Source organism: Ruditapes philippinarum, unplaced genomic scaffold (genome assembly GCF_026571515.1).
Source record: "Ruditapes philippinarum isolate M1 unplaced genomic scaffold, ASM2657151v2 ctg2964_1_1_1_1, whole genome shotgun sequence".
NCBI lineage: Eukaryota > Metazoa > Mollusca > Bivalvia > Venerida > Veneridae > Ruditapes > Ruditapes philippinarum.
The window spans coordinates 1-23199 of NW_026852339.1; the positions used below are offsets into that span (position 1 = coordinate 1).

Sequence of the window (23199 nt, forward strand, 5' to 3'; positions counted from 1 at the left end):
TTATACCTTTGGTAGAGGACCCATAGATGATACCATATACCAAAAATCAAAGCTCTGGCCCATGTACTTTCAGACAAAGAAGATTTTTTAATTTTGTTTTTTTGAAATCCTTTTCTGGGCCCTGTGACCTACATATGCAAACAGACCGGAACCATTTTGAACAAACTTTGAAACGGGGGACCACCCAAGGATCATTTCTGTAAAGTTTGGTTGATTGTGCAGTCATGGTTTCAGAGGAGATGTTGTTTATGTTTGAAAAGTTGACGACGCACGACGCACGACGACGGACGGACGGACACAGGGCGATCACAATAGCTCACCCTGAGCATTGCTCAGGTGAGCTTAAAAAAAAGTTACCTTAAAATGGGTCATGAGTATGATTACTCAGTATAAAATTCTATGACTAATGACAAATTCTTAAATAGACCTTTATCCAGGGCAATTTTTAAGGAAAAACTCCATTTTGAGGTCCAGAAACCCTAAAAATTCAAATTTGAATTTCTTGCATATATCAACTTAGGCAACTTAAAACAGGAAACATATGCAAAAACAATAATTAAATATAATAATTATAATATAATTAATACAATATATTCAGAGAAATAAATTGAAATTATATTTTTTATAGGAGTAACAAAACTCTTTTAGACATTCAATTGCATAGTGTATGTGACCTAAGATATTCAAGGTGTAACAAACACAGAAGTAAACAAGACCTGTCCACACACTCCACTTTTCTCAGTGCTGGATAGTATATAAAAGCAACATAGAAAAGGGGCATAATTCTCTTCTCACTTCCCCTCGGAGCATGCACGTCGCTGAGAAAGCACAGGGCATCGGCAGATGATTGAAGGATTGTGTATCGTTTCGGGCGGCAAATTCGTATGTTATCTTCTACTCGGGGTAACGTTTAAGGCGGCACGAACTAGACAGACTACATGAAGTTAGCTGCCGGTGTTCTGACTAATGCCGAGGGGAGTGGCCCTACAAAGTAGGCGCTTGGGTCGACGAGGATGGTGTGCTAGGGTGCGTGAGCCCCTAGCACGGTTAGACGGCTTGAAAGGCAGGCCTATAGCTGGCACAAAACAGCCCTTTTCAGGGCTAAACACCTTTCCTATTGTCACAGGTTACTGTACATTTAGGTTCTCATTGACCGCCGTACAGTGACCTACTTTTGGCTCAAAATTCATATCTTTGGCTAATACTCCGTGGAAATTGCATGGAGGCAAATTATCACCACTTTGTGCTTCAAAATTAACTCTTTAAGGACATGACTGGTGACATGTCCGGGGTCCGCACTCGACAGCGCAAGCTGCATTTTGTGCCCTCACGGGCGGATGGACCCTCATTAAGCTTAACTAGAAGAAGAAGGGGCATAATTCTCCAATCATGCTGAGCAGAATTACCCACCCTTGATACAAATATTTCATGTTTGAGGTGAATACTTTTGAAAGATTTTGTCATGAAAAACACAAATATTCTGAGTAAAAAAAGCATTTTTGATACTTTTTGAGAATTGCACCTAACCAAAAAAGTTAACCAAGAAATTCAAGGTAAAAAAAAAGAGCCATAACTAAGAAGAAATCAATTATAAAGTTACCTTGCATTTAGAAATGCATTCCAATTTAAATTGAAGAAGTATTCTAAGTTTGAAACGATTAACTTTGTCAGATGTTTAGAAATTGAAGGTTAAAAAAGAGGGCATAACTTTTCTAAAATGAATTTTAGGATTATCTGACCATTTGAAATGAATGATGACCTCTTATGACAATAGAAAATGCATACACAATTTGAGGTGAATAGCATTTATGTTTTCTGAAAAAAAAATGGACCTTAAAGGGTCCACTTAGGTTTTTTGACTAGATGGGACAGAAAATATTTTTTCCAGATAAATGTACTACTTGATGTAGGTTTAGACGACTAATCTTTGTGCAAAATTTAAGATCATTCTCGCACTAAGTTTTTTTAAGAATAATTATTCAAATTGTAAAAAAATGAACTAAAATGAAAAGCGTTTAAACACTTTTCATTGAATTTGGTCTAAGAAAAGCATAAAAATATGATTTTCTATTTATTTCAATTTCAAAGTATATTTCTTAACTATCTTTCCATATATTTCTGTCTAAAGTGCCTTAGCTCATTTATGTAAAAAATTCAAATGTTTTGTTTTTAGGCTTTTAAACCTCAGTAGAGTCCATTTAACAACAAGAGGGCCATTGATGGCCCTGAGGTCGCTCACCTGTATATAGCCCCCCCCCCCCCCCCCCCCCCCCCGGGCCAATTTTTTACCCAAGGGCTTTTTTATTTGAACAGATTTGGTAGACACCCATAAGAAAATGTTTCATGCTAAACATCTAAAGTTCTAGCTCATTGGGTTTTTTAAAAGAAGATTTTTTAAGTTTTTACTATACACATATAGTTAAAAAAACAATGACACCCCTGGGGCAGGGCCAGTTTTGACCCCCGGGCTTTTATTTGAACAAACTTTGTAGATATTTACTTAAAGATGTTTTCATGTATAATATCTAAACTCAAGCTATTTGGGTTTTTTCAAAGAAGACTTTTAAGTTTTTGCTATACACATATAAGGAAAATCAATGACCCCCGGGGCGGGCCAGTTTTGACCCCAGGGCTGTTATTTGAACATACTTGGTAGACACCCATTAGAACATGTTTCATGCTAAATATCTTAGCTCTAGCTCTTTGAGTTCTTTAAAAGAAGATTTTTTAAGTTTTTTACTATATGCATATAGGGAAAATCAATGACCCCCTGGGGCGGGGCCAATTTTTGACCCCAGGGCTTTTATTTGAACAAACTTGGTAGACACTCATTAGAAGATGTTTCATGCTAAATATCTTAGCTCTAGCTCTTTTGGGTTCTTTAAAAGAAGATTTTTTTTAAGTTTTTACTATATGCATATAGGGGAAAATCTATGACCCCCTGGGACGGGGCCAATTTTGACCCCAGGGCTTTTATTTGAACAAACTTGGTAGACATTCACTAGAAGATGTTTTCATGCCAAATATCTAAGCTCTAGCTCTTACGGTTCTTTAAAAGAAGATTTTTTTAAGTTTTTACTATATGCATATAGGGAAAATCAATGACCCCCCGGGGCGGGGCCAATTTTGACCCCAGGGCTTTTTATTTGAACAAACTTGGTAGACACTCACTAGAAGATATTTTCATGTCAAATATCTTAGCTCTAGCTCTTTGGGTTCTTTAAAAGAAGATTTTTTTAAGTTTTTACTATATGCATATGGGAAAATCAATGACCCCCTGGGGCGGGGCCAATTTGACCCTAGGGCTTTTATTTGAACAAACTTGGTAGACACCCATTAGAACATGTTTCATGCTAAATATCTTAGCTCTAGCTCTTACGGTTCTTTAAAAGAAGATATTTAAAGATTTTTCTTTTGGTTGCCATGGCAACCAGAGTTCTGCATGAAATGGAATTCTTTGAACAATCTTGATAGAGCTTCATACAAAGAGTATTCCTGCCAAGTTTCATTAACATTGGCCTTGCGGTATCATAGAAGATGTCCTTAGAATATTTAAAATGTGGACGGACGACAGACGACGGACGCCATTTGGTTGGCCATCCTAAAAGCTCACCTGCACTTTGTGCAAGGTGAGCTAAAAAGGTTAACCAATGCCGTCAACACAAGATAAGGTGAGCCCTGACTAACAACTTGGTCCAAGATGAACATTTTGTGCTTCAATCACCCTCAGTTAACCTGTACACACACTGACCTATTGACTTGAAGCTGGTGCAAAATATATGTTCTTCGTATGGCCTATAAAATAACATAACAATAATGCAACAGCCTAATTTGTCCTCCTAATTGCAATAATAATCATTCCATAAAGACAGACTCTGTTGTTAAAATAATAAAAGATGAACTTTTCACTGTTTAATCTCATTATTAAAATGATGACATGCAGGGATTTTCATTAATTCCATCAAAACATTTCCGCCTAATTGCGTGTCTTATGACGGTAATTTTATCTAATTGAATAAGGAGTCTCAATTAGTAAATATTACACTACTGAACCTGATTCAGAGCATTAGCAGTAACATCTATGTGGCGGACATTTGCTACAAATAGTCACCAATGTAAAGACAGGACAGTCTGCACGCTTTCAGACGCTTTACAAAATGGCTGCTCAAGTTTAAATTGTCACTTTTTTATTTACCCTTAACCTGTTGAGTCCATTCCTTTCTAATACATTCAATGGGATTTCAATATGAGCCTATGACAAGAACAACAAGTGTTTAACTTTTGTTGGTTAAGGGCAACATTACTATAATTAACAAATTTTGAAAGTTAAAGAGGAACAGTATATAACTCCAAAAATATAGCTTTCAGGATTATATCCCTTGTCTTTACAACATGCTGATTGTCAAAAAAAAAATGAGTATTCCATGTTTCTTGTTCATATCTGTCAAGACAACACCAATGATGATGATCAATGATGATGCAGCGACCATTCTTGCTCAACATTTTGAAACAGACGATCTGAAACTTGAGCTAACTGGTTCAACAAACAGAATACTAAATTATACAATTGCTCAACAATGAGACAGAATACAACTGCTATACAATTGCGAAGCAAACATAGATACATTGAATGGCTAAACAATGACTAGTCAAACATAGAATATACAGCTATAAATCTGCTAATACAATTGCTTTACAATTGCTCAGCAAGCATAGATACAATTACTAAACAATAAATCAACAAACATAGAATATAAAGCTTTTGTTTGTTTTGGGGTTTTACGTCACATCGACACAGTATAGGTCATATCGCAACGTTCCAGCTTTTTACTGGTTGAGGAAGACCTCAGGTGCCCTTCCGTACATTATTTCAGGCACGAACGGGCACCTGAGTAGAACCACCGACGTTCCGTAAGCTAGCTGGATAGCTTCCTCACATGAAAGAATCCAAAGTCCCTGTCGGGATTCGAACCCACAGCGGTGAGGGGCAAGTGGTTTGAAGTCAACGACCTTAACCACTCGGCCACGGACGCCCCGAATATAAAGCTATACAACTGCTTATACAATGGCTATACAATTGTTCAACAAACATAGATACAATGGCTATACAGTGGCTTAACAAACAAAGAAAACATTAACTAAACAATGGCTTAATAAACATCCAATAAAGCAGCAGCAGCATCCTGTTATCTCACATACTATTATTTCTTAACTATCAAATTAATCACAGACTTTCCAAGAGATAAACAAAAACAAGACATAGCAAAGAGCTTGTTTATACCCAAGAGACTAATTAAAACAGATTTATCACAGACCAGAGTCACTCATTAAAGTACATCATGACACTGCTTGCGTGACCAATCCTTGTCTATTTATTCTCATTAACAGAGGTTGAATGAACTGCCACTTTCCGTCATTATTCCATTAGTGGACAAGAGTACTTCAGTAACAGTTACCCAATTTTCCAATTATTTTCCTTAAAGAAACAATTATTATATATAGATCTGTACAGTCTCAATGTCCAGTACTAAGTTAAGTGCTCCTACCTAAATGTACTTTTCGCTACAAAAGAAAATCATCGCTTGATCTTTAAACAAGTTTTTGTGTCCACTTTGAGCTTTCTTTCTGATGAAACTAATAAATGGTAAATTAAGACATGAACTTTCTTCAAATCAGGGAACTGCTTGCATGTACATGTACTTTAATGTGACATTATGCCCATGTAATTACCTTAAATCGGTCAATCTCCATTAAAAAAGTAAATCTTTTGAAATATATAATATAAAATTTGCCAATCCTGAACTTGACAACAATTTATTTCATTTTTTATTTTATATTGCAGCAACACAATTTAGGTCAGATGATGCCGAAAACTTGACAACGAAAAAAAAATGAACATAATGTCACTTTAAGCATTAGGAACAAAATGTTAAACCAATAGATTAAGTACACCAATAGATTAAGTACTTTTGTCTATTTAAGATACTGCATGCTATATAGCAGGTAAAAAAACAGACAATCTTTTAGAAAGGTACATTTTAATACTCTTTAAGTATATATTTGTACTATAATGTTTAACTTCAACATACAGTGAAAGTTGAGAAAACCGGATGGCTTTCAGACCAAGGGTCCAGTTTTCTCAGCGGTCCAGTTTTCTCTATGTCCCTTTGAATCCTATGTACCGAGCACTGACTTACAACGGATGCTGTGTATATGCATTTTCATGATCATATGTACGTAAATTGCCAAAGAAATGATAAATTACAAAGTAACATGTTTTATTTATTTTTGTCACTTTATTGTATTTTTATTGCATCTAAATACAATAAAATTTTGATTTAAAACGAACAGCAGTTACCTCATAATGATACAGTCCTATTATATCCGCACTTGTTTACATTTGGGTACTGGATATTAAATGATTACGAACATAGTTTACTTTGTTTATTTTTAATAATGCCCCCCTTCCACTGTAAAAATTGCAGATGCCTTATTTTAAGGTTTGGCAAAGTTTCACTGTCTTTAATTAATTCAACTTGGACTATCGGTGAATTCTTTTTGGTGATGGAATTGAACTTGGCGCCGATAAATGTCTTTTCCGTTGCATTGATATTTTGGGAAATGAATATACAAAAGCAACGCAGTATAAAATTACTCAATTTTTTATTTATACTGATTTTAACTTATATTCCTCGTACAATGTTTTAGCATTAATATAAAACAGTAACATCTATGCCTTACAATAACTCAAACTGTGAAAACGGACATAATAAACAAATCAGACAATCAGTGTCCCATTACCGCTCAGTTATCATTTTAGACACAACCAATTGACAAGTACGCAAGAGCGATCAGTGATCACATGTGTTGCCTCATGATGGCCAATTTCATGTTGGGACGACAAGTTTTGTGACAGACGGACAGACAGACGGACAGTGCACAACTAGACTTGGTACTGATCATTCCTGTAAAGTTTGAATAAAATTGCACCAGTAGTTTATGAGGAGTAGTCCGGACAAGCTTTTGTGTATCTGGCAACACACAGAAAAAAACACCTTTTTATCAAAGGGCCATAACTCGGCCAAAAATCATTCAACCGGAAAACCCGTGCAATACGCGCAAGGACTTGAGCTACAGATCAATCCTGTAATTGAAATTGCATTAGTGGTATAAGAGAAGTAGTCCAGACAAACTTTAAAAATAAAAATTATTAAAGGGCCATAACTCTGACAAAAATCATTGAACCGGAAAATGCTGACAATATGCACAACTAGACTTGGTACTGATCATCCCTGTAAAGTTTGGATGAAATTGCACCAGTAGTTTATGAGAAGAAGTCCGGACAAGCTTTGTGACGGACGGACAGACAGACAGAAAGACAGACGACGGAGAAGTGATCCCTATATGTCGCCACTACTCCGTAGAGGCGACTCAACAAGGTTATTCACACCTCCGCCGTCCGGTATTGTCAGGGTAATTATCTATATAATTGTCTTCATGGTCCCCTATCAACCGTCCGATATTCGGTTTTTACAGATTCCGGTATTGTCAATGATTAATACAAAAGTTAGCGAAGGGAAAATTTGGGACTGAATTAATCGTCCAGTATTTAGAGAGTTCCAGTTTTCTCAGCTTCCGGTTTTCTCAACTTTCACTGTTATAATGTTTGGCATGGCTGTAAATTTACAAATCTACATGTATAAAGGGGGGAAAATATGAAAAGTAATTGATTAAATAAAAATCTATAAATATATCTTCCTGTCAAAAGTATTTGTTATCCTTTCCAAGGCTAATATTTTTCAATATTTCATTTGTAAGTATAAAGATTAGTTGATTTGTTCATTCCCTCCTCAGAGACAAAGGAAATAAAAGCCTACCAAAGAATTTACAAAATTTAGTGAACTTCGTAGTCCCATTTTTTTAAATTACAGCTGTGTTTAAAAATGAAAAAAATTGGGGAAATTTAAAACACATCAGCTTTTCTTTTTAAAAATTTACGAGTTTACAACTTAAAAAAGCTGCAATCTTACATTTAAATTTATTTTTTTTAATGTAAATTTAAATGCCCTAATACATGGGTTATACAGTGGCAAAAAAAAGAGATCTTTTAGTCCTTAACTGGTTACTTTTCTTGTTTTAAATTTTTGGGGTATTTAAAAGTTCCAAGATATATATAACATTCGGGTTTTACACAAAACCTTAAATGGAAAAAAAATTCCCCATTATATGATAAAAAAAAATTTAAAAATTTTATAAACAAATTTTTTAATAGTAAACGTGCAGACCGTTTTGCCCTAAACGGGTACAAGTTAAACAAAATTTTTTAAAAACCCCGTTATCCTAAAATACTGTTAGAGAGTACGTCATGTGATGAGAATTGGATGATACTTGTGATGGGGGATAAAAAATAATTCTACGACAAGAAATTTCCGGAACAATTGTCCACTAAAGTGTTAAGTCGTGAGAGAAATAATTTTTCTAGTCGGCTCTTGTCCTGAACTATATGCCATACAAAAACAAATTTTCACTGTTTTTTTATACCCATGGATATAAGTTAGACACTGAACATAAAATAGCCTACACTAATAGAAAGAAAGCATTATCGTGTACAATTCATTAGGGTCAATAAAAAAATAGCTGACAGCTAACATAGAAAACGACCTCTTGCTAAATTATGTGCGGCAGTCATGAATGGCATTACTTGATTGATTGTAATACTTAATAATGTAGTTCAAGGAATAGCATTTGTCCAATTATAGATAGGGTCACATAGGGTTGAACATATATCCAAACATTTCTAAGATATCTTAGAACCTAAAGCTATATACTAAATTGTATCAAAATAATAATGTTTGATTTTAGGGGTTGGGGGAATTTGGTATGGTAATTGGAAACAAGTATCTGAACAGATAAGTATGTAAAATAATCAAGTGCCACTAATTTGCATATCGTAAAGGGAGAAAAAATGTTTTCAAGCTTATTTTAGATAAAGTGACAATAAATAGTGACTAATAGGATGTTTTTCTTGTGACCTTTGACCTCAAAATCAATAGAGGTCATCTACTGGCCATGACATACCTCTCTTCAAAGTCAGCAAACATAACATTATAAAGTTAATGAATATAATGACAACCAACTGAAATTACAAATTATTTTAACTGATTCTAAAGGGAAAAATAATTTTTGTGCTAGAACAGTTACAAATTTGGTCAAATCTTGGCTGTCAATCCAACTCATTGGTTTTCCTGGATAACTTACCAGCACACAAGTGGCCATGTATTAATCCCATATCATTTCTGAATCAGCAGTGAGAGAATTATGATTATTATACTCAATGTCCACGACCAACTGTCACAGAGAAATTTTGTCTCTCACCCCAGGATCAAACCTGTGTCACCCCTGGATTACAAACAATAAAATCCAAATCTGTCCCTATTGAGCAAAGCAGCCGAAAATTTGAAGATTGACCTCCAGGGCTGACTGCTGACTGCAAAACTGATGTTAGTTCTTCTTTATTTCATATAAGTTACTGCAGTTATGCAGTCAACCCTTGAATTGCTGTTAATTGCATGAAGAGAATCAAACAGTAAAATGATATTATGTAAGTCTAAAATGGTATGGTAAATGTCAAAATTGCGTGAATCTAAAACAGTATGGTGAATGTTTCCTACCTTAAGAGTTTCAGAATCTGCTCCACTTGAAAGCAAATAATCTAAAAAGTCATCCAAACCTGAAAACCCATAAATGTGTTTATTCAAAAACTAAAATAACATATTACGTATCAACAAGATCATGCAAACATGAATCAATATGGCTTCATACAAAAGCTTCTCAGACTTACTAAAGTGTATAAATATGACTAAAAATTTTTTAATGGATTTAAACATTATAAAATATTGAAGCGAAGAGAATTTGAAATAATTTCAATATTAAGTTTTTACATAAATATACATATACATTATATATATATATATTACTTAATAAGTAGTAAACATTCATGCTCTTAATATTTTCTTTTTGTATTAATTAAATGGATTCAACTACGTCAAGTTGTTAATGCGTCAGGGGCAAGCCGTTGTTTCCTTGAGCAAGAAACTTGACACTCATTGCTTATTACTGGTTGGTTCCAAGAACAAATTGGAGGGTGTTTCAATAAACTTATAGCTTCCAACACAATCAAACTAAAATAAATCAGTATAAATCTTAATGGTTACTAGCATGCTTCAATATCTTTTACTTTTAAAATTGTAACATTACTTCAAAAGGCTTTATTCTAATTTTACTGAATCCCTGTGTAATTGAACGACATGAAACTTGAGCATGGGGGATGGAACATGTGTCTCAAAAGGCAAACAGGAACAAAAGTAATAATTATACTGCAAACTTCATGTTGCTTTTACATGTCAATTATCCCTGAAAGCTTTAATCAGGGGAAAAATATAACATAATATTCCATCAACATACCTGGAGCATTCATATCGGTGTCAGATTGAGTGTTTCCAAGCCGATCCCTGCCATCTAGATAATGCAGCTGTGGTAAATTTGACATTAATTCACGCTCATAGCCTGTGGTAATGTAACAATTAGTAACAGCTATTAGAGAAATATATCAAAGATATAGAATATTAGAGACAATGATGGATGTAGCGTGATGTAACTTTGACACAGATAAAACACATTGACAAACAAAGGAAAATTGAAACAATCATTATTAGCCTTTGTGACCTTGACCCCATTTTGTGACATTCAAACAGATTAAACCCCTTGGCAAACTATAAGGTAAGTAGAAACATTAATAATATAATCTTTTGTGACCTTGACCCCTTTTTGTAACATTCAACACTTTCACAAAAAAAAATGAATAAGGAAAAGTAGAAAAAATTAGATTTAAGCCATTGTGATCTTGACCCCCTGTGAGACCTTGACTCCTTTGACTAAAGAATCAATCAATAAATATAGGTTATATAAAAAAGAAAAGAAAAATTCACTTTAAGCCATTGTGACCTTGAACGTACTTGCACAAGAGTAGGGGGTCAATTCAAAGTACCTTCATTCAAAATACTTAGTCTAATTTTCCAAAAGGAAAGCATCAATTGTTTGTTTAGTGTGATTATACATTGCACCAACACAATTTAGGTTATATGGCGCCTAAAAAGGAAAGATGATTTTGGCTAACTTTGGGAGTTACAAATAAGCAACACCAAGGGTCAATACCATCTCACCTGCTACATAGACTCCCTTAATTCGAACCCAGTTTGTTGCCTTTTATGGTCACACAGGAGAACCCATTTGTCACCTCTTAAGATCACACAGGGGAACTCATTTAGTCACCTCTTACGATTACACAAAGATAATTAGAGATTAAGGGTCGCTACAATTTTGATGTCTCAATCCTTAAAGTTTCTCAACCCTTAAAGGCAACCAACCACTAAGCCACAAGGGGAAGGAAAGCATAAAATAGTGAGCATAAGAGGTATTCTAAAATTTCAAATCTGATAAGGCTTTTCTGAAAATAAGATTCCTTGAGAGATATAAACATTCTAATTGCTAGCAGTTTTTTGGGAAGAGACAGACCTTATTTCAGTCTGATTAAAATCAGATGGGAATGTACTTGAATCAAGAAACAAATTACCTTCCCCAAGTTTGGCTTATTCTCCTCTGTGAATGTCACTGTGTATTAGTGTCCATTGCTAATGAATATACAGACAAGAGAAAAGTATTTTTGTTAAAATAAACTGTTTCCTAGTACATCAGTTCTAAGCTATGTTTTTTATTCACTAGTATTGGATGGATTACTTTTATTTGGGATATTTTTTGCTATAGGGGAAGAAAAAAAGTTAATGTAAACTTATTAAATGGGAAAAAAGATTTCAAAGAATTTTCCTTGGAGTAAGCAAACCTTTAATATCCCTGCTATAGAAGGGGGAAAAACAACTTGAAAGCAAGCAGAAACAGATTTTTCACATGTGACTTGAGCCCAAAGTATTGTAACATTTTACATCAATCTCTGCATAATGGTTTTACAGGCTATAGTATAAGGGAGACAACTATGATTAAACCTTTCTACATAATAAGTAACAAAGTAATACTTTTATTTTAAAGAAACACCATAGAGGTTTTTTGATATCACTGGAAAAATTTTACAGAGATTTGTGTTCAGTTTAATGAAGGTATGAAGCAATAATTTGTGAGTGAATTTTCACATCATTCAGACTCAACTCATCGTTGCAATGCTTTTCACTCAAATCAGGCAAACAATTGCACTAACTTTTGATTTTCTATTTAACTCTTGAGTATTTTCCTGATCTAGCCTTTGCTGGTTTTAAAATTTGATGTACGTTACTAGATCAAAGTAAAATTTCATATTTCAAATTTTACATTTTCAGCCTTTTTTGACTGCAGGAGAGCTCGTTTTCTTTCACTCTCCAGCTGAGATTAAAATTGCTAATGCAATTATTTTCCTAATAATCAAGCCTGAGTGTCTCATTTATTTTTATTGCATGATCAAAACTGACAGCGGATAGACTCATTTTGTATTATAATGAGAAAATATGTGATTTAGTTAACTGGTATGCCTTTAAATATATTATGTCTAGAGTATTCCTAAGGATTCCTAAAGCTTCCCAAAGTAATAAAATCTTTAATTCACATAGTCATGTTTTAATATGAATGTTTTGTAGACTATCGCATGAATACATTGAATATATAATTTGCCATTTATTGTTAAAATGTTCAATTGAATGCAAAGTTATTTCTTCATTTCCAGAATAGAGAATATGCAGTTAAATTTCTTGTCTCTTTATTTGCATGTACGTGTATGTCTCCCATTTCTGTATTGTGGGCAGTGTTTTCATTTTATTGACTGCAAACTTAAACAGGATTGCAAACTTTAACTGGGAATGATGTCAAAACTCTGCATGAAAATCAGTTAATTCTGTAGTGTACATAATTATACATGTATATATTTATTATCTATTCAAAGCTATTCAAAGGCATCTGTGCCGTAGCATCGCCGAGAGGTTAACAAGTCTGACAAGTGATCTAAGGATTTCTGGCCTAGTAGGTTAAACCCCCTCAGAGCCAAGCCGTTATTTCCTTGAGCAAGAAACTTTACACTCATTGCTTAGTACTGGTTTGTTTCTGGAACAGATTTGAGAATGTTTCAATAAGCTCATAGCTTCCATCACAATCAATGTCATTTGTAATGCACAGGTTTCTGGTTTAATCCTGGTGGGATGACAATAAATCTCGGACACTGAGTGTACTGGTCACATGTCTCATGTGGGATTTTGTAGTTGGTCAGTTGGTCACTTGCAGAGTTAAATCACTAACTACTGGTCAGTTAACCAGGAAAAGCCAAATAGTGGACTGACCATTGAGATATGACCAAATATATTAAAACCCAGATAAACAAACAAAAACAGCACATTTTCTCCAAAGGTAAAGGGCTATGGGATTACAATAAACTGGGGCATTATCATAATATTGAGGAACTATCCTATAATTTCTTCCATTAGTTATACTAGATTTTTTGTAGAATTGTAGAACAATGCATGTGACACTTAAAACCGTCCAAAACATTAAAAACATTCAAGAACCAAGTTATATTTTACATGCTATCTGCGGTTTAACACTGATTGTGCAAATTTTTATCACCATATTTCTACTGCTTTACTAACACAATAAGGGCTGTTTATGCATATGTTGACCACTTTTTGGTAATTTACCCGGATTGCAAGACATAGTGCTGATTGCATTATATAAATATTACTTTATTTGTTCACTTCACATTATTTGACTTAAGTGTTCACATACACGCACATTTCTATTGTATCATAATGGAGAGCTACTGTAATAAAGGTGTTCTTTCCTGAAAAATAATGGACACTTTTTGAAAGAGATTATCCTCTGGCTGTATTTTAAAGTCTTTGCATGACCATGACAACAACGAAGTAGTGATCATAATAGCTCGACTTTTTTTTTAAAACAAAATAGCTAATGAGACATTAAGATATTCTTCTGTAGGTAACTAACCTGATTTATGACACACTGGATTGCTAGATCCGTCTAGACTGAGAATCAGCTGTTTTAAACCAACGAGTCGACACAGACACTGTGCTATGTGTGCCACTGAGGACAGCTTGTTACCATGGAGATCTATATGTGACACGCTGTATGACGACCCTGACAACGCCTTCAAACCAGTGAGGTCATCTATTTGATTGTAACTCAGGTTAATTTTCTCTAAATGTCTGGAAAATAAAATAAATACTAGTAGTTTATAGGATATACTATGAAATTGTTTTAAAGGCCCATATAGCCTCAAAAATACTATTATCTTTAGTTTCTAAACATTTTTTTTTTTTGATGTTCTGTTTCCAAAAAGTTACTCATTCGCCATGTATCTTTTGCTTCCATTGTCTTTTGGCAATAAGTATATGTATACTTACTGCAATTTAGTTTATTTATGGCAGTAAAAACACCACTTTGTATACTTTTAAAGTTTTTTCTACCTAAATGACAAATTATTTCACATTCAGCGCTATTACCGTCTGGTGATATGCATCTCACATGTTCCAAGCCCATTACTACAAAATTATATAACTTATACATGTATTTGCCATTTAAACAGAGAGAAAATTTCTGAGGCTTAATGTCCTTAAATACTTATGTAAGCTTTACTTTCAATTTTCTGATAAAGTCCTTGAGAAGAAAATATTTGCTTTCAATTCTTGGTATTATGAAGGGCATCCAATTCTTAGATTTTTACTATATAATACAGAATCATGCAGTTTTGCCAACAGATTTGATATTAAACACATAATGCTGTGCCACAATTGTCATATAGATTTGATATCTACATTATTATTATACAAGATATTTATTTTTTTTTAATTATCAGAGTTACTTTTTGAAAATTCTACTGTTTTAAAGCTGCATGCCTCCAGATGACCCAAAATATTCTAAGAAAATCAAACTTGAGAAAAATGTGCTGAGGTTTTTAAGAAAATGTTCTGAGGATTTAGGAAAAGTAAAAAGATTCAAGTACATTGTAATAATCAACATTTTCTGTTTGATATTAATGACAGATTTTGCAGTGTTTATTCACCATATTTAACACAGACCTGTTTTTGCATATTTTGACCTCTTTTTGGTAATTTACGTGGATAATGTATATTAGTGCCATATTTGCAATGAGTAAATTATCTTTTCTGTTAACTTCACAATATTTTACTCTTAAATTTTTTTTTAATTTTCATGAAAATTAGCAAGAATCTAGAGGCATGTTACTTTAAAGGATGAAAAAAATGCAAATTTATGTGAAAGAAGCAAAATTCATTTAAATCTTATCGAACACTTTAAACCTGAAAATGTATTTTAGACCTAAAAATGTATATAATTTATTTTGGATAATTCTATCAGGTTTTAGTATCACATAACCTTTCGGTACTTTAGCATATTCTGTTGTTTTTTTTTAAGAAAAAATTCAAATGAAGAGTTTTAGTATCACATAGCCCATCGATTATTATGCTTTTCTGCTTTTTAAGAAAATAATCAAACAAAGAGTACATAGAAGTTCAATGAGAGGACTGCGGTCATTGCGATCAGGTCGACAAAGTTTATTAGAATTGTAATTTTCTAATTAACTTTTACCAGGCTTCCATCAATCAACAGAGTTTACCACACTACAGTACACCTGATAATAAACCTAATTTACACTTAAAGAAAGTAAAACTGTAGGTCAATGTGTGGTTTTTTACTAACAATATTCCAATCTTTAGTGATTGATGAGGCAGAATTTTAAACATTTTCAAAATGAAAATGGACTTGGTGATTTAAGATATTTTGCATGGGATGGGTTTTCATAGAAATATTAGCATGAATCTCAAGAGGCAAGCAACTTTATATCTTTACAATTAATTAAGGCTTTATATAATTAAAATTAACATATAAGACATTTTTTCCTATTAATCTAATTATAGGAAAAAAATATACAAAAAATCTAAATGGACCATAATTTTCAAGTAATTTTAATGCCAGTGTAAAATACCTCAATTCTATCTTATCTTTAAAAAAAAAAAGTAATTAATTTAATCCAGTTGTAAAACATTTTATCTTATCACTAAAAGAATGGTGAAACTATTTGAGAAAATTTGTATTAAAAATTAATAAATAAACATCTAACACCTGAGTCCTTTTAATTCATTCTCAAATTAAGCAAAAGAAAAAATTTCTTTCATACTTTTTGTTTCCTTTTAATTTCTATCATGTAGTCTAAGCTCATGATTTTTCAGCTGACATACAAAAAAAATTTGTATTTTAAAGCTGCATGCCTCCAGATGAGCCAAAATATTTCAAGAAAATCAAACTTGAGAAAAAAATATGGAAGTTTTAGGAAAGGTAAAAAGATTCAAGTACATATAATTATAAGTATAAGAAATTAATGACTTCTTTTGCTGTATTTATCACTATTTGTCTACTGGGTGACTTACATATTATAAGGGCTATTTTTACATAATTTAACCTCTTTTGGTAATTTGTATAAATTACCTTCTTTGGTCACTCAACAGTATTTTGGTTTTAAAATCATTTAGTTTTAAAAATATTTTCAAAATTTTCATGAAAATTAGCATGAATTTTAGTTTGTCACAGTAAAGCTGGAACGTCGCTATATGACCTATACTGTTGTCGATGTGACGCAAAACCAAAAACAAAACAAACAAAAAACAAACCAGTATATACATGTTGGCAGACAGACAGATTCTAATTTAATGTCTCCTAAAAAATTGATTTTCACATTACTTGGCTTACTAAACATTCTATGACTACAATTATATGGTCAAATATTCTACTAAATAACCCTGCAGTGCTATGCACCAAAGCAAAACTTACCCTTGACAAGTCACAATGCAGTGCTGGAACTGATAAAGGATTCAAACTCATATCATTTCCCAGCAGTCCTTAAAAATGCCCTTAGTGTTGGGAGTCAGGGTTACCATAGTGCATTTGTGTGAGAGGTCTCTAATTTCATTTTCTTTGCTTGTTTGTTTAGTTTTACTAGCACCAACACAATAAAGGTCATATGGTGCCGAAACAAGGAAAGATGATTTTGGCTAATCTCAAGTGTTACAAACTAAAAGCAACACAAGGGTTAAAACCACCTCACCTGCTGGTGCTAAGGGATGCATAGACTACAGTAATTTGAACCCATTAAATCACCTCTTAAGACCACACAGGGATAAACAGTACCTGCAATTCTGATGCCTCAACCCTTAATGGCAACCCCTTAGCCACAAAGTGGATTTCATTTTCTGACAGTCTAAAAGTACTTAGTATTAGCACTTTGTAACAAGATTCATATTCAATATGTCAGCATTTAGCCAGGAGATTTAAATTTGACCACCCTGAATATCTTAAATGGACATTCCATCTTTCAATCTGGAAAAAACAATTTATCATTTTCTAAAGAAAATTTCAAAATAAGTACTAACTGAATAATAAACAGTGCAGACCAAGATTATCAACTGGTACTGATGTACTCACTGATCGTGGTCTGCACTGTTCATATGGGAAAATCATTTATTGCTGCCAGCATGGTAAGAGATAAAAAGAAAATAATACCTAAGGTTTGACAACCCTTCAACAGTGCTCAACAAATTGCAGGACAAATTCAATGTCTTCAAAGAAGTCAATCCAGCAAGCCCTTCAATAACACGGATCTGGTTAGCAGACAAATCTAGATGCTTCAGAAGCTTGAGATGACCAAGACTATCTATATGACTGATGTAATTGCTGTGCAGATTCAAGGAAACAAGATGCGATTTCAATGGAAGTTCTTGAAGACTAGATATACCGCAGTCGATAAGACACAAATCAGGCGAGTCTAAATCAATCGATGAAGCTGCCATAGTTTTCCCATGCCCTGAGCCTCTTAGTATACCATTAATTACAAAGCAAGAAAATTCATACCTGAAAACAGAAAATGCATTACATGACTACATTATCAGAATTTATCTTCATGCAAAACATATTAAAAACCATTTTGGTGATGGCAATATAAGAAGCCTGTTGGCAATTTTAACACTATTAAAACTGAAGAGGACTAGAAAGTGATTTATATAAGTTGCAAGAACTTGTTTTGCAATCAAGCTTAAATAAATATGTTTTAACCAACACTGTTAAGTGTTATTGCTATTTCTCTCGAACATCATTTAACTAATGATGTTACTTTTAAATCTAGTGATTGTAAGTAACTGAAACTAAATTATACATGTACAAGTAATATAGTATTCTTGTTAATGATACAATATGACAAACAGGTTTTAAAAATAGTGATAATACATGATTAATTTTTACCACAAAAACTATTAAAAAGATATAGTTCAACCTCTGTAAAGCAAACGCCCCTTGAAAGACAAAAATTGCAACCCCCCTTGGAAGACAAAGGTTTCAAGCCCCCTTGGAAGACAAACATTGCAACCCCCTTGGAAGACAAAGATTGCCACCACCAAATCCCCATCCAGAAGTCATGGGATGTTGGGAAAAAAACATAATATAACTACAAAAAAAATCTAAAGCATTAAAAGTGCTTTTCCTAATTGAGTACTACAGAGTACAGACGACATACAAGAAATTATTCAGCTGAATTAACCAGGGCAATTCAGACTGACAAAATATATTTTAGACGGTGCCAACATGATTACATTCTCAGCTCTCAGAAACGATTTCATGTTTTAATGTGCCGCGTTCAATAAATTAAGCGACTGAAATGGGAATTTTCTTCCGTCATAGACAAAATTACTTAATAATCTGAAGGCTTTTAAAATTGCATCTGACTATTTCTTTCCCTCGTAATCTTAATTGAAACAGTTTTTTTCTGAGTAATAGTTACAATTACATCTGTTTTTTTGGTAAAAGTAGCCAACTCAAACATTCTGATTTACGCATCTCACTGGTATGCAAAGGTCTTTTTTTATTCATCCGGTCAAAACCAGAGTGTAATTATTTTTAAGTGATTGATCACTCAACTTCAAGTGATTTTTTACCTTATTTAACAGGTCCCAATAGAAATTTTTATTAAAAAAAATAATGCAGTAAACCCTAAAAATGTGAACTTTCATAATTAGCCTTTTTACTTACAAAATTAGAAATTTTAATAATAATTTTTACCAAAATCAAAAGGGTAAGACCTGTTTCCAAGTATTAAGTAAGAAAAACCACTTTCAGACATAGTAAGTTTTCAACAGATGATTTGCATTTGAATGTAAATGAGTGTTGGAAAAATCCATACAATTACAAATTATTTTAGAAGTAAAAAATTGCAAGTTGTCAATGAAGAAAAAATGTTTTGAAAAAGCTAAATTATGAGTTTTGACACCATTAATGGAAAATAATAATTTATCTTCATTTGGAATGGTTAAATTTTATTGACATATTTCATGATAGGGAAAAAAACATATTTATCATTTAATATGCTTTTGTCACAATTAAAATAGTCATAATAATATAACAAAATATGTTTGTTTGATTGGGTTTTACATCACACAGACACAGTATTGGTCATATGGCGCTGTTCCAGCTTTACTGTTGGAGGAAGACTTTGGTTGCCTTTCTGTGCATTATTTCAGGCAAGAACAGGCACCCAAGTAAAACCACTGACGTTCCGTAAGATAGCTGGGTTACGAGTTTCCTCACATAAAAGAATCCAAGGTCCCTGTAGGGATTTAAACCCACAGCAGTGAGGAGCAAACTGTCGGCCTAGGACGCCCCAAATAAAATAGGTCTTCGGTAGCCCGAATAGCCATTATACTGCAACAAACTTAAAAAACATAAACTAACTAGAATAAAACAAAATGATTCTACCAGACTGTATTCAGCCTTATTTATTACTAAAGGTGATAATACTCAAAGGAGTTGGGTTTTTTTGAAAAAAAAAAGTTATTTAGCTCCTCTTAATTTTAATACGTTTTCTGGACTTTTCATATAGACATATGGGCAAAATGAGAATTGTTTAATAGAATTTAATTCTGCCTATAAGTCTATATGAAAACTCCCAAAAACATCCTTAAAAGAATAATATTTTAAATATTTCACAAACTTTACATTAAATTATGGTTTGTAGCATTAAACATGGGCTGTCACTGAAAAGTGACTTAATTGCCCCTGAATTTTTCTTTTTGAGCTTTGACATAAAATCTGCAATATATGTCAAAATATCAGTAATACAGTGTTCGAAATTAGCAGTACTCCTATAGCCCCAGACTACTAAATTTCTCCTTGGGCCTACCAACTTTTCACAGTAACAAGCCCAAGCAGGCTACTGTATTTTCAGAGACAATATAAACAACTGTTTTGAACAAATGAATCGTGCTAGTGATATGTCTTTTGGGCTAGTGAATATTCCAATCTGGTAGTCCGACCAGCCTAGTAGATTCATATCCTAATTTCTTACACTGGTAATATACGCCTAATTGCCTTTGATAATAACATTCCTAAAATTTCATTTATTCCATTAGAAATGTAAGACAAATTTTACTGAAACAAGATGTTACTATTAATTTTATAGTTCTGGCCACCATCTTGTGCAGCGGAGCAGAACAATTACCGGCAATATGCACAACTAGGGATGGTGCTGATCAGTTCTGTGAAGTTTCATTGAATTCCAACCAGCAGTATAACCTGTGAAAGCCGGTGGCCATTTTGTGCAGCAGAGAGGAACTTGCCAGCAGTATGCACAACTAGGGTAGCAATTATTTAGGCATTTTGAAGACGTTGTATTGTACTATATAATTATGTAAGTAGCTGAAAACATGTATAAGACAATGATAAAACTTCCCTTGCATCTGTTACTTGTCAATTCATTTTTAAAACAAGGTTAGAATTTAAGCTTGCATACTGGCAAAGTGCCAGTTAAAACCTAATATTGCCAGCAAAAATTACTCTAGCTGGCATTTATTTGCCTATATTGTTCATTTTGGACGTTTACGTAATTGATATCTTCTGAGTTGATGAAGATGCTTGGTAACTGCCCGCTGCAGAAAATGATGATGTTACTGTGCCAGATGCAGTCACTGATGACGTTTACTTTAAAAACTTAAAAATCAATTTTTGGTTGCTCTATTTATTTTTTCTGTGAATATATTTAAATGGACTATTTATAACAGGTAAACACTATTTGTTAGAGCATCCATGTTGTTTCATCAGAGTCCATGTGTATAATAATAAAAAAAGATACGCTATTATGAAATTGCCAGTTGACTACCTCATATTACCAGTTAAACATTTGATTACTTGCAAATATTTGCAAGTAGAAAATATTGCTAAATTCTAACCGTTTTTACTAAATCTTGTGAAATCTTTATATGAAGACAGAACAATGTGGTGTTCACAATCCTGCCTATTATTGTGTATTTTTTGGACTGAAAGCTTTAACAAATACAGTGTAAAGGTTAAACCTAAATATTAAATACTCAGACTTTGCCATTTATTTCAAATTGATGTACCATGAAATGGGCTCTTTATTTTGTTAATAAAGACAAAAGTTTAAGATTCTGAAAATTTTGGCATTTAACTAGAATGAGGACATCTAGTTCTAAATTATAAGGATAAGGTATCTGTGCAAAATAAAGACAACAGTTTATTTTATGTTTTATTCACATCAACAAGGTTCAATTTAGGCACAAATGCAAGGAAAATCAGTCAGCCATTTTTCAATAAAATTCTCTTTTTCTGTTCTTTATATAGACTTTTCAACATTACTTGTCAATCTACTTTTAAATAGGGATGGCAACGAGTATCGGTTAACAAAATTTGATATTCCATTACTTGGAAACTTTAAAATATGAAAACAAATATCAACAAAGCATATGTTGCATATAATGAACACATTCCCTAATTTAACACAACCCCCACAGTTTAACTCCCGGTTTTGCTTCAGACATTTAATGTAGGTGTAATGTAGCTGATTCATGTTTGTTGTTTACAAATCTAAACAGGTCAATCTAAAATTAAATGTTTGTTTGTTTGTTTCATTTTACGCCTTTTCCCAACAGTATTTCAGTCATATAGGCGGGTAGTTTCCTAACCATCGTTCCTGGAGAGTTACACCAGTACTAGACTACCTTCCTCCGCGCTAAACTACCAAAGCATCTCCCGGGGATCGAACCCACGCCAGAGAGGTAAATGGATAAGAAGTCATCGACTCTAACCCCTCGACCACGGAGGCGGTTAAAAAAAAAATAAATAAAAAATAAATAAATAAATGTATTTTAACAGAAATTTACAATAACTTGCTCTTTAACCAGCAAACATTTACGATTATTCTTGAGCATTGTCCATAATTATTTATGCTAACTAATCGTTGAAGAAGATAAATACAGATTATACATAATTGAATGATGTATTTCGTAAATCTTACTTGATGTACATAGACTGATGACATATTACAGAACAATTTCTGAAATATTGAAACTTAAACATCATTTGAATAAAATTTAAACGCCCGTTGGGCTTAAGATCTTTGGACTTTTAAAAATATTGAAACTTAAACATCATTTGAATGAAATTTAAACGCCCATTGGGCTCAAGATCTTTGGACTTTTGCAGGCCAGAATGGAATTTTACACGCCTCGGCCATTGGGCATACTGTGCCTTATTTCGCAGATTGTGTTTCTTTACAAAATCAGTCATATTCTGTGTCAGATTACTTCTAGGGTTAGTATTATGGTTAGTTAGGATTAGAAAACATGGATTTTGCAGAGAACAAATTCTAAGTGTTTCTTATTCTTGAATTCTCTTGTCAATGTGGATCAATTAAACATAAGTGGGTGTATACAATTCTAGTGGAGGCAAAAGTGGTGTGTGATAACTGTCAACCAATATTATTGTTAATGAAACTGTAAAAATGGAATTGTTTCTTTTCGAAAATGCATTAAATAGATTATTATTTGGTTAAAATATGCACAAATATACACAAATCGTGCATATCCGAAAACTACTGTACTTTAAATATTTTGTATACGATTCAAAGTTATGACAGTCGTTTTATCTGCCTCTCTATCTTGCAATATATAGATATGACGAAACAATACAATGCTAGAGAAGTAATTGAGCATTTAAATGAAATAAAACAAAATAATCTTCAAATAATTACAGTAAATGCACGTTCGAACCTGCCGCTGTACATAACACTTTACGGTA

At 33.1% G+C, this 23199-nt stretch overlaps 1 protein-coding gene across 1 annotated transcript; it reads right to left on the reverse strand.

Moving 5' to 3' along the window:
• Positions 1–9675: 9675 nt before the first annotated feature.
• On the reverse strand, positions 9676–23199 carry LOC132757272 (leucine-rich repeat and coiled-coil domain-containing protein 1-like; the record flags this gene model as incomplete). The annotated part of the gene is given in 5 exon segments (XM_060748527.1): positions 9676–9730; positions 10465–10566; positions 14035–14252; positions 17623–17970; positions 23153–23199. Coding segments are annotated over 4 exon segments (662 nt in total), but the record flags the coding sequence as incomplete, so codon positions are not given.